The sequence below is a fragment of the Salvelinus namaycush genome, chromosome 29 (genome assembly GCF_016432855.1).
Source record: "Salvelinus namaycush isolate Seneca chromosome 29, SaNama_1.0, whole genome shotgun sequence".
In the NCBI taxonomy this organism is placed as follows: domain Eukaryota; kingdom Metazoa; phylum Chordata; class Actinopteri; order Salmoniformes; family Salmonidae; genus Salvelinus; species Salvelinus namaycush.
In genome coordinates this window covers 2,810,496-2,834,519 of record NC_052335.1, presented here as the reverse complement: position 1 = coordinate 2,834,519, position 24,024 = coordinate 2,810,496, and the positions used below count along the sequence as shown (strand labels likewise).

General features: G+C 43.3%; 1 protein-coding gene across 1 annotated transcript in view; it reads left to right on the top strand.

The window, feature by feature from the left end:
• The window catches only part of LOC120023925 (utrophin-like), a 187,234-nt gene extending 163,835 nt beyond the window's left edge, over positions 1–23,399 (top strand). The window contains 6 exon segments of the mRNA XM_038968027.1: positions 11,994–12,155; positions 12,753–12,999; positions 19,937–20,012; positions 20,153–20,239; positions 21,838–21,863; positions 23,391–23,399. Coding sequence (XP_038823955.1) covers positions 11,994–12,155; positions 12,753–12,999; positions 19,937–20,012; positions 20,153–20,239; positions 21,838–21,863; positions 23,391–23,399 — 607 coding nt within the window.
• The last annotated feature ends 625 nt before the right edge of the window (positions 23,400–24,024 follow it).

The window sequence follows — 24,024 nt, the reverse complement described above, 5'->3', positions numbered from 1 at the left end:
TGTTGAGGAGCCTTTTGGTCCTAGACTTGGCGCTCCGGTACCGCTTGCCGTGTGGTTGCAGAGAAAACAGTCTATAACTTGGGTGACTGGAGTCTCTGACAATTTTATGCGCTTTCCTCTGACACCACCTATTGTATAGGTCCTGGATGGCAGGGAGCTTGGCCCCAATGATTTACTGGGCCATTCGCACTACCCTCTGTAGCGCCTTACAGTCAGACCCCGAGCAGTTGTCATACCAGGCGGTGATGCAACCGGTTAGGATGCTCTCTATGGTGCAGCTGTAGAACCTTTTGAGGGTCTGGGTACCCATGCCGAATCTTTTCAGTCTCCTGAGGGGGAAAAGGTTTAGTCGTGCCCTCTTCACAACTGTCTTGGTATGTTTGGACAATGATAGTTCGTTGGTGATGTGGACACCAAGGAATATGAAACTCTCGATCCGCTCCACTACAGCCCAATCGATGTGGGGGCCTGTTTGGCCCTCCTTTTGCTGTTGTCCACAATCAGGTCCTTTGTCTTGCTCACATTGAGGGAGAAGTTCTTGTCCTGGCACCACACTGCCAGTTCTCTGACCTCCTCCCTATAGACCGTCTCATCGTTTTCAGTGATAAGCCCTCTTTATCTTAACTCTGCGTTATTGGAAAAAGACCTGTAAGTAAGCAGTTCACTGTTCGTCTACACCTTTTGTTTACGAAGCATGTGACAAATACAATTTTGATTTTGTGCGTGTCCATACTCACGTGTGTTTGTGTTCCTTTCAGCCATCTGCCCCTACACCTCTTTCTGTCCGCCTGCCCTCTCTACTAAAAAACTCTATTTTAAAACAGCTGTGCTCGAGACACCCCAAAGTACAGTTTCACCACAGTAACGGCCTGAACATGCTTTTTGCTCTGATTAGGTATAACAATGTTATCTGCTTTGGATCGATAAGAGGGAGGAAAAGATGGATGGATAGATATTTTATTGTTTTTACAGGGCCAGACAGAAGTGATAGGTGAAGGATGATGATTATGAGGATGAGGAAGGTTAATGTGATAGCTCCATTAGAAATAGCAGAGTAAAAACAGCCTCCAGGCTCAAACTACTTATCCTTATCAGCTCAGTAAGTACACCCACTGTAAGGAGTTTTTTACACCTTTCTGCTCAGGTAATATCCCATTATATAGCTTACTTTCTCACGTACGTTCTCACGATTCTATATGTATTGTGATTCAATACTGCGATGTGATGTTCCAAACATATTGCTCACCATACGTCTGCTGCAGAGACAAGAGAGAGCCAGGAGCAAATTAGTTTTGATTAGTCATGGAAATAAAAGGGCTGAAAACAAATTGTCTCCCTATTTAAAAAGAAGATGGAGAACAAGCTATGAAAGAAAAACACAGAGTTTTGGTGCTGGTACAGCAAACTAGCGCAAAAATGATGTCATATTGTCAAAACGATACAATAGGATATATCGTCAAATTATATCCTGATATGTAAATATAGATTTTTTTCCCCATTCACTTATTGTAGTTTTTGAAAGGTAATGCTAAATGGCAAAGTGTGTCAGACGTTTTGGGATTGTAACGGTTGTCGTTGGTGGAAGGAGAAGAGGACCAAAGTGCAGCGTGGTACGTATTCATAATAATTTAATAAAGAATGAATACTAAACAAAAACAACAAACCGACAAACGAACAGTTCTGTAAGGTGCAAACAAAAACACTAAACAGAAAATAACTACCCACAACCCATAATGGGAAAACAGGCTACCTAAGTATGATTCTCAATCAGAGACAACGATCGACACCTGCCTCTGATTGAGAACCATACTAGGCCAAACACATAGAAATATAACGACTAGAACAAAACATAGAAAAACAACATAGAATGCCCACCCCAACTCACGCCCTGACCAACTAAAATAAAGACATAAAAAAGGAACTAGGGTCAGAACGTGACAGGGATGAGGATAAAATTTGCTAAATGCAGCGGTATATCTAATGTCACACTACGCCGCGCTGTGTCAGTTTTAACAGGCAAATTATCGATGCTTCCTTTAAAAGGATTAAGTGCCTGGAATCTGTGGACAAACGTGTTAACACCCGTAAATCCTGTCTAAGCTGATCTGAGCGCAGCCACATTTCCCAAATCCAAAAATCACTTTGCTTGTGTGATGCGTTTGGACGGCGGCCAGGCTTAACACTGAGTTCAGCTTGTACTCTGCTAAGGATTAATTCTGATTTCCTTTTATGTCACGCTTTATGATTTCAATAATTTTTTAAAGAGTCATATCTAGGTCTGTTCCACCTACACTTGATCTTTAGAGAGGTCTTCATCTCTCCAACACCACCTGTGTCTTAGAATGCTCAGTTATACACACACACACACATACGTCTTTAATTGTGTGTATGTGTTTGTTGTTGTGCTATGCATTTGTGTCCAGGCAAGCCAGAGAGCTGCTTATTTTGTGTTATCTCCAGCCAAGCCTCAGTGTTGTCATTGATGCTGCTGTTAATCACCAAGGTGCCAGGATTCTGCCTGTCCTTCCTCTCTTCTCTGTCTCCTTCTCCCCAGTATTTCAATCCCTCTCTTTCTGACCTTCTCCCTATGTGACTCTTCCTTTTTCCTCATATGTTTCTCTCTCTCCCTCTAGCACTCGCTCTGTCCCTCCCTTCTTCCTTCCTTTTCTCCCTCCATAAGTCTGCTCTTACACACCATCTGATTTGGCTCTAGTAAAATCAAGCTTTACCTGTTGGGCTTAACTTCTTATGGCTGCAGCCCGACGCCGGTACACTTATGACAACAGCCAGCTCAAAGTGCAGGGCGCGAAATTCAAAAGATATATTTTTTAAATATTTAAACCAGGCTTCTCATTCAACTCTGAACTCAATTTACCCTCTTTTCATCACAGAGAAAAACTACACAAAAATCCCCTGAAATGAACCATTTGATGACCCCCCCCGCCTCTCCTCCCCCTCAAACCTCCACACAACCGACTCCATAGCACCAGTCCCAGTAGAGAAAAGGTTTGAAATCTCATCTGAAGTATGGCATGAAAGAGTTCTCGGCCTAATTTGGTCACTAAGCTTCATTGGGATGCCTGTGCTTTGTGAAGTTCTAGGCACAGAGCCCTGAACACATTGTTGCAGTAAAGCTGGCAAAATTCTACCCTACCACTGTACAGATCAATGCTGGTAGACGAGAAACAGGTACAGGGAGAGCATTTGATTAGCAACGGACATGGAACAGGACAGAAACAGCGTCTGGACATGAACACAAAACAACATTAAAGCTGACACCGGGAACAAACGGGGGAGCAGACAGTTATAGAGAGGGTAATCAACAAGGTAATGGAGTCCAGATGAGTCCAATATTGCACAGCTGTAGGTAATGAAGGTGACAGGTGTGCATAATGAAGGGCAACCTAGGTGCCCTTCAAGCATGACGGGGATGGGCGCCTGCCGAGCCCACCGAGGCAAGATGTCTCGAGCCAGCTAAGGCGTGGAAACCCGACGAGCTAGCTGAGGCACCCCCGGTTTCATCAGCGACGACACCTGGACCCGACGTCACCAACCAAAAAACAAAGACCTCCCTGATGCTTCGTATAGTGGTGTCAGCGTTCTGTAAGGAACAACGCTGGAGACGGGAAGCAGGTACAGGGAGAATATTTAAAAAACAACGGACTTGAAACAGAACATGAACAGCGTCTGGGAATGGGAAAGGAGTCCTGGTGAGTCCAGTGAGAGCTGATGCGTGTAATGAAGGTGACAGGTGTGCGTAATGAAGGGCAGCCTTACATACACTTTGGTTGGAGTCATTAAAACTTGTTTTTCAACCACTCCACGAATGTCTTGTTAACAAACTATAATTTTTGCAAGTTGGTTAGTGCATGACACCATTCATTTTTCCAACAATTGTATACAGACAGATTATTTCACTGTATCATTCACTGTATCGCAATTCCAGTGGGTCAGAAGTTTACATACACTAAGTTGACTGTGCCTTTAAACAGCTTGGAAAATTCCAGAATATAATGTAATGGCTCAGAAGCTTCTGATAGGCTAATTGACATAATTTGGGTCAATTGGGGGTGTACCTGTGGATGTATTTCAAGGCCTACCTTCAAACTCAGTGCCTCTTTGCTTGACATCATGGGAAAATAAAAAAATCTGCCAAGACATCAGAAAAAAAATTGTAGACCTCCACAAGTCTGGTTCATCCTTGGGAGCAATTTCCAAACGCCTGAAGGTACCACGTTCATCTGTACAAACAATAGCACCTAAGTATAAACACCATGGGACCACACAGCCGTCATACCGCTCAGGAAAGAGACGCGTTCTGTCTCCTAGAGATGAACGTACTTTGGTGCGAAAAGTGCAAATCAATCCCAGAACAACAGCAAATGACCTTGTGAAGATGCTGGAGGAAACAGGTACAAAAGTATCTATATCCACAGTAAAACGAGTCCTATATCGACATAACCTGAAATGCCGCTCAGCAAGGAAGAAGCCACTGCTCCAAAACCACCATAAAAAAGCCAGACTATGGTTTGCAACTACACATGGGGACAAAGATCGTACTTTTTGGAGAAATGTCCTCTGGTCTGATGAAACAAAAATAGAACTGTTTGGCCATAATGACCATCGTTATGTTTGGATGAAAAAGGGGGAGGCTTGTAAGCCCGGAGGTGGCAGGAGGTGGCAGCATCATGTTGTGGGGGTGCTTTGCTGCAGGAGGGACTGGTGCACTTCACAAAATAGATGGCATCATGAGGTAGGAAAATTATGTGGATATATTGAAGCAACATCTCAAGACATCAGTCAGGAAGTTAAAGCTTGGTCGCAAATGGGTCTTCCAAATGAACAATGACCCCAAGCATACTTCCAAAATTGTGACAAAATGGCTTAAGGACAAGTCAAGGTATTGGAGTGGCCATCCCAAAGCCCTGACCTCATTCCCATCGAATATTTGTGGGCTGAACTGAAAAAGCGTCTGCGAGCAAGGAGGCCTACAAACCTGACTCAGTTACACCAGCTCTGTCAGGAGGAATGGGCCAAAATTGACCCAACTTATTGTGGAAAGCTTGTGGAAGGCTACCTGAAATGTTTGACCCAAGTTAAACAATTTATAGGCAATGCTACCAAATACTAATTGAGTGTATGTCAACTTTTGACCCACTGGGAATGTGATGAAAGAAATAAAAGCTGAAATAAATCCATCTCTCTACTATTATTCTGACATTTCACATTCTTAAAATAAAGTGGTGATCCTAACTGACCTAAGACAGGGAATTTTTACTAGGATGAAATGTCAGGAATTGTGAAAAACTGAATTTAAATGTATTTGGCTGAGGTGTATGTAAACCTCCGACTTCAACTGTATATATTGGCTAGATGTGTTGCTTGTAAACATGTCCTGGAGAGATTTAGCTCCATTCTCCGCCTAGCTCTTATGTCATTATCTATGTCTCATTGATTTCAGGCATGGCACTCATTCTGTAACGGAAGGAAGTTTGATAGATAACTGTCTTTGAGATGAGAGTGGAGTATGTTAGGCGTGTGTGTGTGAGAGTGTGTCTGTGTGCGTTCATGGGTGCGTACGTTCACATGTGAAGCTCTACTATGCAGTGGAGTGAGCACTAATGGAAGCATCAATCACACCGTACAGAGAGGGGAAGAATATAATTCCATACCTTCATAGCTTCATAGTACATTTATACCATCATAGCTCATTCCATTCCTACACAACATCACAGCCCTTAGCCTTGAGGCAGACAGTCATTGATTGCACTGACTGACAAGTTGGACTCACTTCCTCTAGTACTGAATATCATGGAGAACCTGAATACATGTATGGCTACGGTATTCAGTAACATTTCTTGGATCTTGTTTAAATTTATTTATTAATACATTTTTTTGTCCTTTTCAGAGGACAAAAATAATCTTTATTTTTTATTTTTTTTCCAAACATGTACATTTTACACACATTTTACATATATTTTGTTTTTAAAAATTACAGCAATAATTAATACAGTAGTTACAAGATTAAAGTAATTTGATATTTTGAAGAACATTATATCTAGATAGTACATTATACATCGTGTTTTCAGTCATAACTAATATATAGCACATGAGCTTTTAAACCCACACCTCATCTACTCTCAGTCCGTCTACACCTATTTCCGTAAACCGCCCTCTTATGATTTCCATGTGCTATATAAAAACTCTGCTGTTATGTTGCAAATACATTCTGAACCTGTCTAATCACATAGTATCTACAGATTTTAAGTTAAAGACAAGTATTTTTTACTGAAAGTATTATTATATTGTTGGTTGATTGACTGTGGTTTCCTAAATCTCCCAACCGTACTATTTGTACGATTCATTTTAGATGAATTCCTGAATCTGTGACCAGAACCAAGTTACATAGGGCCAATACAAAAATAAGTGATCTAATGATTGTCTCTTCATAGCAAAATCTGCAGAAATTAGATGGTTGTATAACTAATATACAGTTGAAGTCGGAAGTTTACATACACTTAGGTTGGAGTCATTGTTTGATCGCAGACTCATAACGGATGCAGGCGATGAGGCAGTGAATGCTGAGATCCTGATTGAAAACAGCAGAGGTGTATTTGGAGGGCAAGTTTTAGGGTTGTACCTGGTGGGTTCCTTGATAATTTGTGTAAGATTGAGGGCATCTTGCTTAGATTGTAGGATGGCCGGGGTGTTAAACAGATCCCAGTTTAGGTCACCTAGCAGAAGGAACTCTGAAGATAGATGGGTGGCAGTCAATTCACATATGGTGTCTAGGGCACAGCAGGGAGCTGAGTGGGGTCTGTAACAGGTGGCAACAGTGAGAGACTTATTTCTGGAGAGATTAATTTTTTTAACTTCTTCTGGCTGCAAGCCCGACGTCGGTACACTTATGACAACAGCCAGCTCAAGTGCAGGGCGTGAAATTCAAAATATATATTTTTAAATTATTTAACTTTCACACATTAACAAGTCCAATACAGCATATGAAAGGTACACATCTTGTGAATCCAGCCAACATGTCCGATTTTTAAAATGTTTTACAGCGAAAACACCACGTATATTTATGTTAGCTCACCACCAAATACAAAAAAGGACAGACATTTTTCACAGCACAGGTAGCATGCACAAAGCCAACCTAACTAACCAAGAACCAACCAAACTAACCAAGAAACAACTTCATCAGATGACAGTCTTATAACATGTTATACAATAAATCTATGTTTTGTTCGAAAAATGTGCATATTTCAGGTATAAATCATAGATTACATTGCAGCTACAATCAGAAATTGCACCGAAAGCAGCCATAATAATTACAGACACCAACGTCAAATACCTAATTACTCATCATAAAACATTTCTGAAAAATACATAGTGTACAGCAAATGAAAGACAGGCATCTTGTGATTCCAGCCAATATTTCCGATTTATTAAGTGTTTTACAGCGAAAACAGAATATAGCGTTATATTAGCTTACCACAATAGCCAGAAACACTTGGGCGCCGACGACTAGTTCACATCTACGACAGATATATGAAATAGCATCATAAAATGTTTCTTACTTTTGCTGATCTTCCATCAGAATGTTGGACAAGGTGTCCTTTGTCCAGAACAATCGTTGTTTGGATTTAGAACGGCAACTTTCCCTCTTGATTTAGCAAGCACACTAGCCAAGTGGCACGGATCTCTCCATCGTCAACAAAGTCAGAGAACGGAACACGGCAAAACTCCCGAAAAAATTTCAATAATCTGATTAAACTATATTGAAAAAACATACTTTACGATGATATGGTCACATGTATCAAATAAAATCAAAGCCGGAGATAGTAGTCGCCTATAACGGCAGCTAAACAGAAGGCAATCCCACTGTTCACCTCGCGCTCTCCAGAGTACCGGAAATGAGGGACACGTCATACAAAGAGCTTGTATTCCACTTCAGACCAAGATAAACACTACATTTCTTCTCTCACAGCCTCTTGACATCCAGGGGAAGGTCTATGAAGTGCACGTATACTCTTACGTATCATGCCCATTTATAGGCAGGAAGAAGAACAGAGCCTCGATTTCAGACTTTCCACTTCCTGGTCAGGAAGTTTGTGCCAAATGAGTTCTGTTTGACTCACAGATATAATTCAAACGGTTTTAGAAACTAGAGAGTGTTTTCTATCCAATAGTAATAATAATATGCATATTGTACGAGCAAGAATTGAGTACGAGGCCGTTTGAAATGGGCACCTTTTATCTGGCTACTCAATACTCCCCCTGCAGCCCAAACAGGTTAATTAGAAGCCCGAACTGTTTGGGCATAGACCTGGATAGTATGACAGAACTCTGCAGGCTATCTCTGCAGTAGATTGCAACTCCTCCCCCTTTGGCAGTTCTATCTTGACGGAAAATGTTGTAGTTGGGGATGGAAATCTCCGAATTTTTGGTGGCCTTCCTAAGCCAGGATTAAGACACGGCAAGGACATCAGGTTTGGCGGAGTGTGCTAAAGCAGTGAGTAAAACAAACTTAGAGAGGAGGCTTCTGATGTGAACATGCATGAATCCAAGGCTTTTGTGGTTACAGAACTCAACAAATTAGAGTGCCTGGGCACACAGAGGGCCTGGGTTAACCTCCACATCACCCGAGGAACAGAGGAGGAGTAGGATGAGGGTACGGCTAAAGGCTATCAAAACTGGTCGTCTAGTGCGTTGGGGATAGAGAATAAAAGGAGCAGATTTTTGGGCGCGGTAGAATAGATTTAGGGCATAATATAAAGACAGGGGTATGGTAGGGTGCGGGTACACTGGAGGTAAACCAAGGCATTGAGTGATGATGAGAGAGGTTGCTTCTCTGGAGGAACTAGTTATGCTAGGTGAGGTCACCGCATGTGTGGGACAAAAGAGGTATCTGGGGCATTTTGATTGGGGCTAGGGGCTCCGCAGTAAAATAAAACATTGATAACTACCCCAAACAACAGTATACAAGGCATATTGACTTTAGAGAGAGACATAAAGCGAGGCATAAAGCAATCACAGGTGTTGATTGGGAGAGCTAGCTAAGACAACAAGGAGGGAAAGACAACAACAGCTAATCAGCTAAGACAACAACAACAGGTAAAATGGTGATGAATTGGCAGAGAGGGTTAGTTAACTACTCACAGGGCCTGAGTTCGAAGCTGGGGCTGACCGATAAACAAAATAAAATGGAGTACCGTGATTAATGAACAGTCCAGCAGGCATCAGCTATGTAGCCAGTGAACAGCAATAGATGAAACAGGGAAGCCGTCAGGTAGTCGTTACAACGCTAAGAAGCGGGAGACACAGCGTTCATAAAGATAGCAGGTCGGGGCTAGCAGAAGCATCTTCACCAACGTCCGGCAAAGACCGGTTCAGGGCACAACGGACGGAATTACGTCGGCAGAACAGTCGTGATGGATCGGCAGGGCTCTGTGTAGATAAAGGGTCCAGGCCAATTGGCAAAAGAGGTATTGTAGCTTGAGTAACTGGTGCTAGCTTCGGGACAAGTGTGTTAGCCACTATAGCCACTCAGTAGCAGCTAGCTCGCTGCGATGATCCGATGCAAAGGTCCAGAGCTTACGGCAAGAATCCGGTGATGTAGTGGCTTCTAGTCGTGTTAGTGAAGAGTCCGGGAGGTATCAGCTGTGTAGCCGAGTGATCATAGGGTCCACTGAGCAGGCCGGGAGATGGTGCTGGCTCAAGGCTAGCTTCAGGGCTGGCCACTCGGTAGCAGCTAGCTAGCTGCGATGATCTGGGGGAATGGTCCAGAGCTTACGGCAGGAATCTGGTGATGTAGTGGAGAAAAGCAGTCCGATATGCTCAGGGTTGATATCGCGCTGTGCAGACTGGCGGGTATTATCCAGGCTAAAAGCGGCTCAGCTAAAGGTAAAGGCCTGCTAGCATTGTCTAACAATGACTAAATAGCTAGTAGCTAATTAGCTGGTTAGCATCTAATGGCTAGCTGCTGATTGAGGTTCTAGCTATAAGGTCTAAAAATAGCAGATCCGTATCACATTGGGTGAGGCGGGTTGCCGGAAGGTATATTTAATTTAAAAATGGAAAAAGAGATTGAAATATATTGAAACATTTACAAAAAAAGACGAGGAAAAAAACTACATTTACACGGGACAATGACAAACACGTCTGCACTGTTACGCCATCTTGGATGGAAGATGTTTTGTGCCACGGAATCGGCACATCGAAAATCTCTTCCCCACTTTTTTGCAACCTGCATCGCGAGGCGGTCAGCATTTTGGTCCTAAAGTAAAACTGATACATATTTATTGTATTTATGCCAATTTTTTGGGACAATTTTGGTCATTAATAAAGGCCAGACAAACAAGTTCCCTACCCATCTTGTTTAACTTTCCAATATTCTATCCTGTCATCAGTGCCTTTTAGCCATATTTGGCCATGAATCCATTAGGAGTCCACCTTCTTGTGAACACAATAGAACCGCAATTACCTGTGCAGCAAAGCATTCTTTGTTCTTTCATTTACTAAACACTCTGAATATGCATGCAATGTTAATGAGGACCTGACTACTTGGGACTTTATGGAATTCTGTGTCTGGGTTCTGTAATGTTGCTCCTGGGTGCTGTACATTAGGAGTTTGGCGCTGTGTTAGCCAGATGGTGTTTGCTTAGCCTAGCCATGCTAACAACACAGTTAGCGGTACATGCGCCAAGCCATGGCCCTGACCTTGCCATAGACTGACAATAACAGTCATTACAGATGTTTTTTGTTAATGGACAGGTGGCTGAATCATCCTACCCCTCCATGCATTTTATTTTATTTATTTATTTCACCTTTATTTTACCAGGTAGGCAAGTTGAGAACAAGTTCTCATTTACAATTGCGAAAGCAGTTCGACACATACAACAACACAGAGTTACACTTGGAGTAAAACAAACATACAGTCAATAATACAGTAGAAAAATATGTGTGTGTGTGTGTGTGTGTGTGTGTGTGTGTGTGTGTGTGTGTGTGTGTGTGTGTGTGTGTGTGTGTGTGTGTGTGTGTGTGTGTGTGTGTGTGTGTGTGTGTGTGTGTGTGTGTGTGTGTGTGGGTGTGTGTGTGGGTGTTTGAGTGAAAGTGACAGCTGTGGCTTAGGAAGACCTGCTACCGCATCTCAGATCATTCAAATATGACACAGAAAAACGTGGACCCATCCTTCATTCTCGTTACATTTTTACATTTTAGTAATTGAGCAGACGCTCTTATCCAGAGCGATTTACAGTTAGTGCGTTCATCTTAAGATAGCTAGGTGGGACAACCACATATCACATACAAACTATATTTTAATGTAAAGTAGTTGAGAGGGACTGAGCGGGAGTTGGGTTTGAGCATAGCCTGAAGGTAGGGAAGGGTAGTTCCTCTCGCTGTTGTGTAGGAAAGCACTCTTTCTCCCTGTCTGTCTCCTTTCTCCTACTCCCCTTCTCTCTCCCTCCTTTCTATCGCTCTCATGCATTTATCTGATGGTGGAGATTGACACATCTGTGTTGCAGAGAGGATCTAGCTCCCAGGCATACGGTACAGTCCTATAACAGCTAACCAAAGCTAAAGTCAAAACCACTGAGCCCATGTAATGGAACTACCAAAGACTATTTAGAGAAACAAAGCTCTTTGAACTTAAACTTAGTTCGAGGTGGGAGCACACTGTCACACAATGCATCTAATATAATGAAACTCTTATAGAATGACAATAAGCACTGTATTTATTTATTACGTTTATTTGAGCAGCGACAACGTACATCAGAACAGAAGTCTCAGATGTGAGAAGTGATGTGTTGTACCAGGTTTAGCTAACAGCTCATTTACATGTGCAATTCCCGGGCAGGCGAATATATAAACATGAAAACATTATATCCAACATACAGGACATACAGACACATTTCAAAGCAAAAGTCAAGACATAACCCGTAAAAGTCATGCAGTTAATTAGTATCGATTCGTTTCCCTTCTGTCTCCCATAGGGATGATGAGCATGCTCTGATCCTGCAGTACTGCCAGACCCTAGGGGGGGAGGTGTCTCCCTGCAGCCAGCCCCAGAGCCCCGCCCAGATCCTACAGGCCGTGGAGAGAGAGGAGCGGGGAGAGTTGGAGCGAATCATCCAGCGTCTGGAGGACGAGCAGTGGTACGGGATAGGTCGTCTTACCAAAAGTGATGCCCGGTGTCTTCTTCTCATAGTTCCTCATCTCTTCTCGCTCTCTCTTTACCCTAGACAAACTTTCACACACACACATACACACTCAGGCTGTCTCAGTCAGCTCTCTCTCTCTCTCTCCCCCCCTCTTTGAATAGTCAATTGAGGTAGTGTAAGGTCAGCGATGACTGCATTCTATTGTATTTTGGAGCTGCTGTGTCTTTCTCTCGGTCTGAGGCAGTGGCTATGTCTGTGATTCTGCTCTGCTCACAGTCGGCTTTATGAGCCAGGCTATAAACGCCAGCTAAATTAATACAGCCAGTCTGGAGCCTACGGCTCTATACACACAGATAAAAACAGGGCCAGGGCCTCTTTGTACAGTGGCTTTAGATAAGATTTCACTGAGACAGAGAAAAGGGGTAGAGGGAGATTCTAGTAGTACTATTGGGCTCGTCATACAGTATGTGTGGGCACGATTGTGTGGTGACTGTGTGTGTGCTCGTGTGTCTGCACGTGTGTGTGCGTCTGCATGTGCAGTGTGTCGGACTTCTGCATCTTCCTAAGCCTATCTCTGTGTGTCTCCCCAAGGACCCTGCAGAGGGAGTATGAGCAGCTGAAGGAGCAGCACGGGGGTCAGCGGGGGCCTGGTTCTGTGGGGCTCTGGGACCCTGAGGGGTCATCTCACTCCAGGGGTCCTGACGAGGCTGACCTGCTGGCTGAGGCCAAACTGCTCCGGCAGCACAAGGGCCGTCTGGAGGCCCGCATGCACACACTGGAGGAGCACAACAAACAGCTGGAGTCCCAGCTCCACCGGCTCAGACAGCTACTGCACCAGGTGGGGAACACATACAGTATACGCACACACGAACACACACCAACTCAGACAGCTTGTTAGTGCAATTTGTGTGTTGATACCACACACACACAGAGACAAACATGCACGTTCCAGCTGTGGCATTACTTCTATTGCACTGATCATGCAACAACAACAAAACATCCTTCTTAGCCTAGAAAGTGTCCTTGTTTGTTTTATAACCCATTCCTATAAAGTTAGAATCTGATCATATTGCAACCAGCCTCATAATCCCTCCCTTTCCAGTATCCAATCCTTCTTTCCTCTGTGAATGCCTCGCCTGATGCTCAGTAAATTAGGATGAGTTTTTAGGTGTGCGGAAATAAAAGCTCCCCAACCAAACAGAGTCAATCAGAGCAGATAAACGGCAGGCAGGTAGGTATTGACTCACGGCCCTGGAACTGAAAGCAGAGAGGCAAAATATTAAGTAACCTCAGCCTGGGGGAGATGACTCGGCTGATTTTTAGGGGATCAGGGGCTCATTTAAACCTTGCAAGACACACACTCACAAACACACACTCACACCCATGCACACACACACCACAGCCCGGCATCTTACACAAACATGAACATCCAAGCATAGACACATCCATGCATACACAGAGTCCTCAGATATCTAGATCCTGACTCAGCCACAATGAACATTATTTTTTTTAACTGTACTACGTTGTTTGAACGAGATTATAAGTCATTCAAAAGACATACTAAGTCGTTCAAATGAGATTTATAAAAAAATGTGCCTTCTGTAGTTCTCTGACATTCACAGAATACGTCACGACTTCCGCCAAAGTTGGTTCCTCTCCTTGTTCGGGCGGCGGTCGGCGTCGCCGGTTTTCTAGCCATCATTGAACCATTTTTCATTTTCCATTTGTTTTGTCTTGTCTTCCCACACACCTGGTTTCAATTCCATCATTACATGTTGTTCATTTAACCCTCTGTTCCCCCCATGTCCTTGTTCGGAATTGTTTATTGTAAGTGCTTGTGCACGTTATTTCTGGTGTGCGACGGGTTTTGTACCAATCGTATTGATTGTTCTGTTTACGGTGATTTTTATTATTAACTTCTACTTGGTCACAATCCCGGATCCGGGAGCACCCTCATCAGTAAAAAAGCTGACTAGCATAGCCTAGCATAGCGCCACAAGTAAATACTAGCATCTAAATATCATGAAATCACAAGTCCAAGACACCAGATGAAAGATACACATCTTGTGAATCCAGCCATCATTTCCGATTTTTAAAATGTTTTACAGCGAAAACACAATATGTATTTCTATTAGCTAACCACGATAGCAAAAGACACAACTTTTTTTTCCCACCATTTTTTTCCTGCATAGGTAGCTATCACAAATTCGACCAAATAAAGATATAAATAGTCACTAACCAAGAAACAACTTCATCAGATGACAGTCTGATAACATATTTATTGTATAGCATATGTTTTGTTAGAAAAATGTGCATATTTCAGGTATAAATCATAGTTTTACATTGCAGCCACCATCACAACTCTCACCAAAGCAACTAGAATAACTACAGAGACCAACGTGAATTACCTAAATACTCATCATAAAACATTTATGAAAAATACACAGCGTACAGCAAATGAAAGACAAAGATCTTGTGAATCCAGACAATATTTCAGATTTTTTAAGTGTTTTACAGCGAAAACACAATATAGCATTATATTAGCTTACTACAATAGCCAACCACACAACAGCATTGATTCAAGCCAACAATAGCGATAACGAATAAACCAGCAAAATATATTAATTTTTTCACTAACCTTCTCAAACTTCTTCAGATGACAGTCCAATAACATCATATTACACAATACATATAGAGTTTGTTCGAAAATGTGCATATTTAGCGGCACAAATCGTGGTTATACAATGAGAATAGTAGCCAAGCTGCCAACAAAATGTCGGGAGAAATCTTGGGAGAGGCACCTAATCTAATCAGTAACTAATCATAAACTTGACTAAAAAATACAGGTTGGACAGCAAATGAAAGATACATTAGTTCTTAATGCAACCGCTGTGTTAGATTTTTTTAATTAACGTTACTACGACATACAGCGTGCGTTAAAGCGAGACCGCACCGAAATTAATGGCGGAATAGTAGTTTGACATTTTTCAACAGAACAACGAATTAACATCATAAATAGGTCTTACTTTTTGATGAGCTTCCATCAGAATCTTGGGCAAGTTGTCCTTTGTCCAGAAGAATCGTTGCTCGGTTGTAGATTGTCGCCTTCAACTTTGGAATTAGCAGTAAACATTAGCCATGTGGCGAAGACGTGCCCAACTCACTATAACGCAGCACAAAGAAATATCCGAAAATCGCAATATACTGATATAAACTGATATAACTCGGTTTAAAATAACTACATTATGATGTCTTTAACACCTATATCGAATAAAATCAGAGCCGGATATATCTAAGGCCTATAACGAGAGCTTTCCAGAACGCCATCCTGAGGTCTGTCTTGCGTCATGGCGAATGTTGAAAAGAGTGTACCCCACGTACCCAGACCCTTTATATGGCCTCAGATCTGCCTAGCAACTCCATTCCAATTCTCACTACTTGCTGACATCTAGGGGAAGGCGTATGCAGTGCATGTCGACCAATAGAATACATGCAAATTAATAAACTGACCCTAGAACAGCCTGCCTGATTTCAGATTTCTCACTTCCTGACAGGAAGTTTGCTCCAACTTGAGTTCTGTTTTACTCACAGATATAATTCAAACGGTTTTAGAAACTAGAGAGTGTTTTCTATCCAATAGTAATAATAATATGCATATTGTACAAGCAAGAATTGAGTACGAGGCAGTTTAATTTGGGAACGAAATTTTTACAAAGTGAAAACAGCACCCCCTATTGAGAAAAGCTTAAACTGCGCCGTTGTAACACAGTTTTTGCTCTCCTGCGCCTGACTTCTCTGCCGCCAGTATGCACCCCTTACAGAATAAATGTTTATTCATCTTTTCAGCTCATTATTGTCAGTTTATGGCTAACCAAATGTGTCTGGATCTCTGAAGTGAGGCATAAGATGGATGTTCCTAATTGACAGGAAACATTTGAAAATGTATTCATTTTGGTGAACCTTCTGGTGCCTTAATAACAAACTCATAGGTGAACTGTAAATATGAATAAGTCATAATAATTACGGAGTAACAAAGGATTCTTCCTGACTACACTTGATTGGCTAAGACAATGGTGGGGCTGCTCATGCTGAGAAATGAGTCCTGATTGGTCTGCCATTCCACAGGCCATTCCACACCCCAACTTTGATAGGGGTGGGGGCCAAAGAAGATCTGAATTCCTCATGAGGGGCCGCAGTGGCTCACAGGGTCTGCGTACCAACATCCATACCCGCACATGCAGTCAGAGCTGGCCCTACCCTTTTGGGTGCACCCTCACCTTGCGAGCAAAACATTTTAGCTGCCCCCCTCTTGACAGCTGAGAAATTCTATTCATTTTTCCAAGGGGCAGAGACAAAATGCAGTTTTACAGCAAATTTGTGAAATGAAATTCTACTCATTTTACCATAGTGTGGAGAGAAATACTTTTAAATGTGAAATAAGTTTTAAATGTGATATCTGAGTGAGAGTGACACAAATAAATGGTGGCCCAACAGTCGGTAATTTGACCATGATTACTACAAGTTAGATAGCTAGCTAGACATAACGAAATAAACTGCTGATGCACAACCACATTTTGAAAATGCAAATTGAGTATTCTACTATTTTCAACTCTCAACAGTTGAGACACCGACTGAGTTCCACATTTTTGATTATTACATTTGTGTGGGGGGGGGGGGATTAACCATGCGGGCTGCCAGTTGCCCATCCCTGGTCTACACTATGTTTTGTTGGCTTTTACCAATGTATCTTTAGTATTAAAATGTTGCTGATACATTGATCTGACTGCTATACTGTATTTCATACACAACACTCTCATGTGGCATACTGTAATGAATCACTTGTAGTAGATAGTAACAAAATAGGTTGATTTGATAAAATTGGTCAGGCAATGTCTGGCTGATAAGCTGAATCATAAGAGTATAATTACAACAGACCCATTACATCCTCTGCCTCCTTCAATCCCATGTAGACTCCTGTCGGTGAGGGATATTTGCGACGAATTGCACAAACTACACATGAAGGCATGTCACGCTCTGACCTTTAGATATCTATGTTTTCTTTATATTTTGGTTAGGTCAAGGTGTGACGAGGGTGGGTATGCTAGTTTTTGTATTGTCTAGGGTTTTTGTAGTTCTAGGGGTTTTGTAGGTCTAGGTATTTGTATGTCTATGGTGGCCTGATATGGTTCCCAATCAGAGGTAGCTGTTTATCGTTGTCTCTGATTGGGGATCATATTTAGGTAGCCATTTTCCCTTTTGTGTTCGTGGGTTCTTGTTCTATGTTTAGTTGCCTGTCTGCACTATTCATATTAGCTTCACGGTTCGTTTTGTTGTTTTGTTAGTTTGTTCAGTGTTCATTCTTTTTATAAATATAGAATGTAAGCATACAACGCTGCGCCTTGGTCCGATTCATATAATGAACGTGACAGAAGAACCCACCATAAAAGGACCAAGCAGCGTGTTCAGCAGGAGCAGACATTATGGACATGGGACGAGATTTTGGACGGTAAAGGATCCTGGACGTGGGAGGAAATATTGGCAGGAGAGGATCGCCTACCATTGAAGCAGGTGGAGATAGCGCAGGAGGAACGGCGACGATACGAGGGGACACGGCTAGCACGGAAGCCCGAGAGGCAGCTCCCCACAAAAAATGTTGGGAGGGCACACGGGGAGTTTGACTGAGTCAGGTTGGAGACCTGAGCCAACTTCTCGTGCTTACCGTGGGGAGCGTGTGACTGGTCAGACACCGTGTTACGCAGTGATGCGCACGGTGTCTCCAGTTTGCATTCATAGCCCGGTGCACTCTATTCCAGCTCTTCGCACTTGCCGGGCTCAAGTGAGCATCCAGCCAGGACGCATTGTGCCAGCTCTACGCTCCAGATCTCCAGTGCGCCTCCACAGTCCAGTACGTCCTGTGCCTCCTCTCCGCACTCGCCCTGAGGTGCGTGTCCCCAGCCCGGTACCACCAGTTCCGGCACCACGCATAAGGCTTCCAGTGCGCTTTCACAGTCCAGAGCTTCCAGCGACAGTTCCCAGTCCAGAGCTTCCGGCGACAGTTCCCAGTCCAGAGCTTCCGGCGACAGTTCCCAGTCCAGAGCTTCCGGCGACAGTACCCAGTCCAGAGCTTCCGGCGACAGTACCCAGTCCAGAGCTTCCGGCGACAGTACCGTCCAGAGCTTCCGGCGACAGTTCCTAGTCCAGAGTTTCCGGCGACGTTTCACAGTCCGGAACCTCCGGCGACATTTCACAGTCCGGAACCTCCAACGACGGGCCACAGTCCGGAACCTCCAACGACGGGCCACAGTCCGGAACCTCCAACGACGGGCCACAGTCCGGAACCTCCAACGACGGGCCACAGTCCGGAACCTCCAACGACGGGCCACAGTCCGGAACCTCCAACGACGTGTTGCTCAGCGACCAATAAATATGGCTCTGTATAAAAAAAGATATCTCAAAGTCCGACATGATTTATCAAATGTTATGATGATGTATGTATAGCTTTGTAAGACTTAAATGACCAACCACCCAGTTTACGAGTAGTAAGAAGAGGAGAAGCTGGCTAGTAGATGCCCATATTCTTCCAGGAATTCCGTTAGGCTAATGATATGCTACCTTCAACTTCCTTCAAATTGCACACAGAGACATAAAAATGTATCCATGATTTCGTCTGTAGGAAATTACCCAAAATACCCATGTAGGCCTTTAAATCCGAATCAATTGAAATAAACGATAAACAAAAAATAAGATATTTTGTACTGCATGTTTCAGATTTTATTAGAGAGCTCTGTGTAGTCAGTGCTATTTTTCAGTGAACCCTAAAGACGTTGTGTGAAATGCTCTGGAGACGTTTCCATCACGTTAACCTTTAATACAGCTGGGGACTGAATAGGAGTTAGGAGACGAGCCAGAGATTGTACAGACGGGGAGGGAGGAGAGGAGCGATGGATGGGATAGGCAGGCAGGCTAATTTGATTGTCTCTGGAAAGCTAAGGGGCATATTGGACTAGATAGTAAATGTCAGTGGATATCAGGTGCCCTGTTCTGTGTGCGTGCGTGCATGGTCATACATTCATGCTTTTACTGCATTGATGAACTGTCAGGTCTGCTTGAGGATTCTTAAAAACATGTTGAGTATGCTGTCTTACAGTATTAACTTTGTTTATTCCTTTTATTGGTATTCTGTCTCTCTCTCTTTTTCATGGTAACTGAAATGCCTTAGCCAAGTAAACAACATGGATTCTCAGAAGTTTCTAAGCCAGTTCCCCATGAAATAATTGTACTTTTTCATGACTGAAAGTCATCAAATTAAACTAATAAGAATCCAAACCCTTAGACATTTAGCTGAACTCATAGACAGGGAGTGGCGGTGTTTGACACAAATTGGGACAGGGCTATAGACATATGTAAATATTACTACACGTGATGACATATTTTATCCCAGCCCCATCGTGTCACACTGTGTGGTATTTCCTTGTATGTGACTGGTGATTTCTATGCGGAGCAATATTTTTGTTTGATGCCTTCACAAGTGAAGTATGCCACTATAAATAATGAAGAGTGAGGTCTCCATGTTTTAGTAATGATGCTTGTCCTTGTCTCTCTCCCTCCCTATTTTTTTACTTTTCTTTCTGACTTTGTTCTTGTTTTTCTCTCGATTCTTCTGTCCGCCTCTTCTCGTCTTACTTGATCCTCAATCCCTCCTCCTGTTTTTTCCCCCTCCTCCCTTGTCCTCTTTATAACTCCATCTATCTTTCATCGTTTTTCCTCTCTCTCAGCCGGAGATGGACTCCAGGGTGAATGGAGTGTCGTCCCCCAGCATGCAGGAACGAAGGGCCCTCACCAAAAACACAGGTCGGTTCGACACACACACACACACACACACACACACACACACACACACACACACACACACACACACACACACACACACACACACACACACACACACACACACACACGGTGTGTTAAACTGCTGTTTGTGTGTGTTTCAGATGAGCTGTTGTACCACTCACACAACAGAAGCTCTGACAAGGCAGACGTCTTGGAACAGATCAACAGCACTTTTCCTGCGTGCAGTCGTAAATCCTCTAACTCTACCTCCCTTTCATCTTTTCTCTGTTTACCTCCCTCTCCTCTTACCTTTTTCAGGGCAAGAGGAGTTTAGTTAAAAGTAATCTACAGGGTGCTGTGTGGGTATCAATACTGGTTTACTGCTCACCTGGCAGGCACAATGGCTCAAAGATTTCAACAATGATCTCAACAACACTAATAGATAATGAACTCAGCAAAAAAAGAAACGTCCCTTTTTCAGGACCCTGTCTTTCAAAGATAATTCGTAAAAATCCAAATAACTTCACAGATCTTCATTGTAAAGGGTTTAAACACTGTTTCCCATGCTTGTTCAATGAACCATAAACAATTAATGGACATGCACCTGTGGAACGGTCGTTAAGACACTAACAGCTTACAGACGGTAGACTTATCACAGTTATGAAAACTTAGGACACTAAAGAGGCCTTTCTGCTGACTCTAAAAAACACCAAAAGAAAGATGCCTAGGGTCCCTGCTTATTTGCGTGAACGTGCCTTAGGCATGCTGCAAGGAGGCATGAGGACTGCAGATGTGGCCAGGGAAATAAATTGCAATGTCCGTGCTGTGAGACGCCTAAAGACAGCGCTACAGGGAGGCAGGACGGACAGCTGATAGTCCTCGCAGTGGCAGACCACGTGTAAAAAACCCTGCACAGGATCGGTACATCCGAACATCGCACCTGCGGGACAGGTACAGGATGGCAACAACAACTGCCCGAGTTATACCAGGAACACACAATCCCTCCATCAGTGCTCAGACTGTCCGCAATAGGCTGAGAGAGGCTGGACTGAGGGCTTGTAGGCCTGTTGTAAGGCAGGTCCTCATCAGACATCACCGGCAACAACGTCGCCTATGGGCACAAACCCACCATCGCTGGACCAGACAGGACTGGCAAAAGGTGATCTTCTCAGAAAAGTTGAGGTTTTGTCTCACCAGGGGTGATGGTCGGATTTGCATTTATCGGCGAAGGAATGAGCGTTAGACCGAGGCCTGTACTCTGGAGCAGGATTTGGAGGTGGAGGGTCCGTCATGGTCTGGGGTGGTGTGTCACAGCATCATCGGACTGAGCTTGTTGTCATTGTAGGCAATCTCAACGCAGTGTGTTACAGGGAAGACATCCTCCTCCCTCATGTGGTACCCTTCCTGCAGACTCATCCTGACATGACCCTCCAGCATGACAATGCCACTAGCCATACTGCTCGTTCTGTGCGAGATTTCCTGCAAGACACAAATGTCAGTGTTCTGCCATGGCCAGGGAAGAGCCCGGATCTCAATCCCATTGAGCACGTCTGGGACCTGTTGGATCGGGGGGTGAGGGCTAGGGCCATTCCCTCCAGAAATGTCTGGGAACTTTCAGGTGCCTTGGTGGAAGAGTGGGGTAACAGCTCACAGCAAGAACTGGCAAATCTGGCGCAGGTCATGAGGAGGAGATGCACTGCAATGCAGCTAGTGGCAACACCAGATACTGACTGTTACTTTTGATTTTGACCCCCCCCCCTTTTGTTCAGGGACACATTATTAAAATTCTGTTAGTCACATGTCTGTGGAACTTGTTCTCACAAAGTTGTTTATGTTTTTCTTGTAGCTTCAAGCCTCTCCTCGAGACCACAGGTAATCTATATTTCTCATCCCTCTGCATAATATCCGTTGCACTCAGGATCTGATAGGAGGAAATTAGCTGGAGCTCATTTCATAAAGGGTGAATGTGCAAATGAGAAAAACAGGTATACTGTCACTAGCTACTTGGCATGCATTCCAAATGTTCAATGAACTGAATGTACAAGAGATTCAGGCACTCTCTGGAGGAGAATGGCAGTTTTGTGCTTATCACGGGCAGTAGATAAGGACAAAGGGGAGGGAGTAACAAAACACACAGAAAATAAAATAGATCACTGAAATGTACTTGTATATGGAGGCAGAGATGGATTCTGAGGCACTGTAGACCAGCAGCACAATTTTACTGCTGTTACTCTAATTACTGTATAGTCTTCTCTATCTCTCTCTCCCACCCTCTCTCTCTCGCCTAATAACATCTCAGCTCATCTCAACTCTCCCCGATGCCTTTACAGTCAGTTAAACCATTTATTTGTTACGTAGTAGTATTTGGCCGCTCCTTCACAAGAGCCCATTTCTTTTCCCTCTCCAGTATTTTCTTTTCCCCTTGATGTCCATTATGTTAGCCAGTGCTATCTGATTTTTTTATCCACATATTTAATTAAACCTGGGTCAGATTTGGAATTTATGTCCTCTTAATATGCACCCGCAGTCAACACACATTTGCCACTTGTCTCTCTTTTTATTCCCTTCTTTCTTATCTATACTGATGGGTTCTGACTCCGACACTTGAAAATATGAAATATCCTTATTCATGTCACTGAGGGAGAGAGGGGAATGTAGAACGACAACATCAGAGAGAAATACGCTTTTTGTGCGCATGGAATATTTCTTGTATTATTTCAGCTCTTGAAACATGGGACCGACACTTGACATGTTGCGTTCATAGTTTTTGTTCAGTGTAACTCCGTTAAAAGTGGTTCTTGTAGGTTTCTCTAACCCCAGAGTGTGGTTGAATAGCTTCAAATGTCCATTCAGACTCCAGTCTCTTGTTCCCGAGGAGACCCCGGTGTTACATTTAAAAGCCTATCCCAGAATCCTTAGTGCCCATCTGCGTCCCTTATGTCTCCTGTCTCCTCTCTCTAAATGGGTTGTGAAGGGCTTGAGAGACTGCCAGTCTGTTTGCCAACATGCCCTGATTGCATTTTAAGAGCCTCTGTTACTTTATCTGCTGATGTGCGTGGTTTATATAAAAAAAACAGCGAAATATATTTATTGTCTATGCATCCCTGAACTCTCATTCCCTCCCCATATAGAAATAACTGTGGGTAGACACATTTTATTTTAATTTTTCTTCTTTTGGAAGAGTGTATTTGCTCTGCTTAATGTGTATTTTACCTCAGTGATTATTCTGACAGAGAAATGATTTACCCAGAGAGAAGGGTCTTGATCATTTTTGACATGTCTGACAACTTTGTTTAGTGTAGCTAATTTGTGTGCATGTGTGTGCTCACCAGTGTGTGTGTGTACGTTTGTATGTGGATGGTCTGAAACGTTGTGTGTGTGTTTTATCTCTGTTTTCAGGTGATGTGAGGACCCACAGAAAGTTCCTTTCGGAGAGACAGAAACATTCCCCAAACACACCGCTTATACGCTCTCCCTTGCTTCACTTTTCTGGAGGACAGACGAGAGCTAGAGCCCCTAGCAAGAGACGTCCCTAAAACCCAAAGACATACAGAACTTTACTGCTATTACCACGTCGTCGTCGTCTAGTACTATGCAAAATGTACATTTTATGAACTGTAGATTGTACCTGGAGTCGGTTAAACGTTTGTCAGTGATTTGTAAGAACATGCCGATTGCTATGGAGTTCGGCTTTGTATAAGAGCATATGCTTTCTGGGGATTTTTTTGTTGCTTTTGTTTTGTTCTGCTTTAACTGGGAATCAAACTGTTTACATTGTTGTTATTCCACTGCTCCCCCTCTGCTTGTACCCTCTGCTGTCATCACGATGGACATGTTCACTGTTTTTCTCTCTGATTTGGGAAAGAGAAGGCCCAATTTAAGATTATCGCCTCAAATGATCATTTTAGACAATCGGCTGTGTCAGTCCTTGAAGCGTCACGTTTGTTTTGAAAATAATTTTCCTCTTTAAAGCGTTAATAAAGCTTTTCTGTCGGAGTTGTCATGCCGGCCGCAATTGCAATGTAAACTTAAC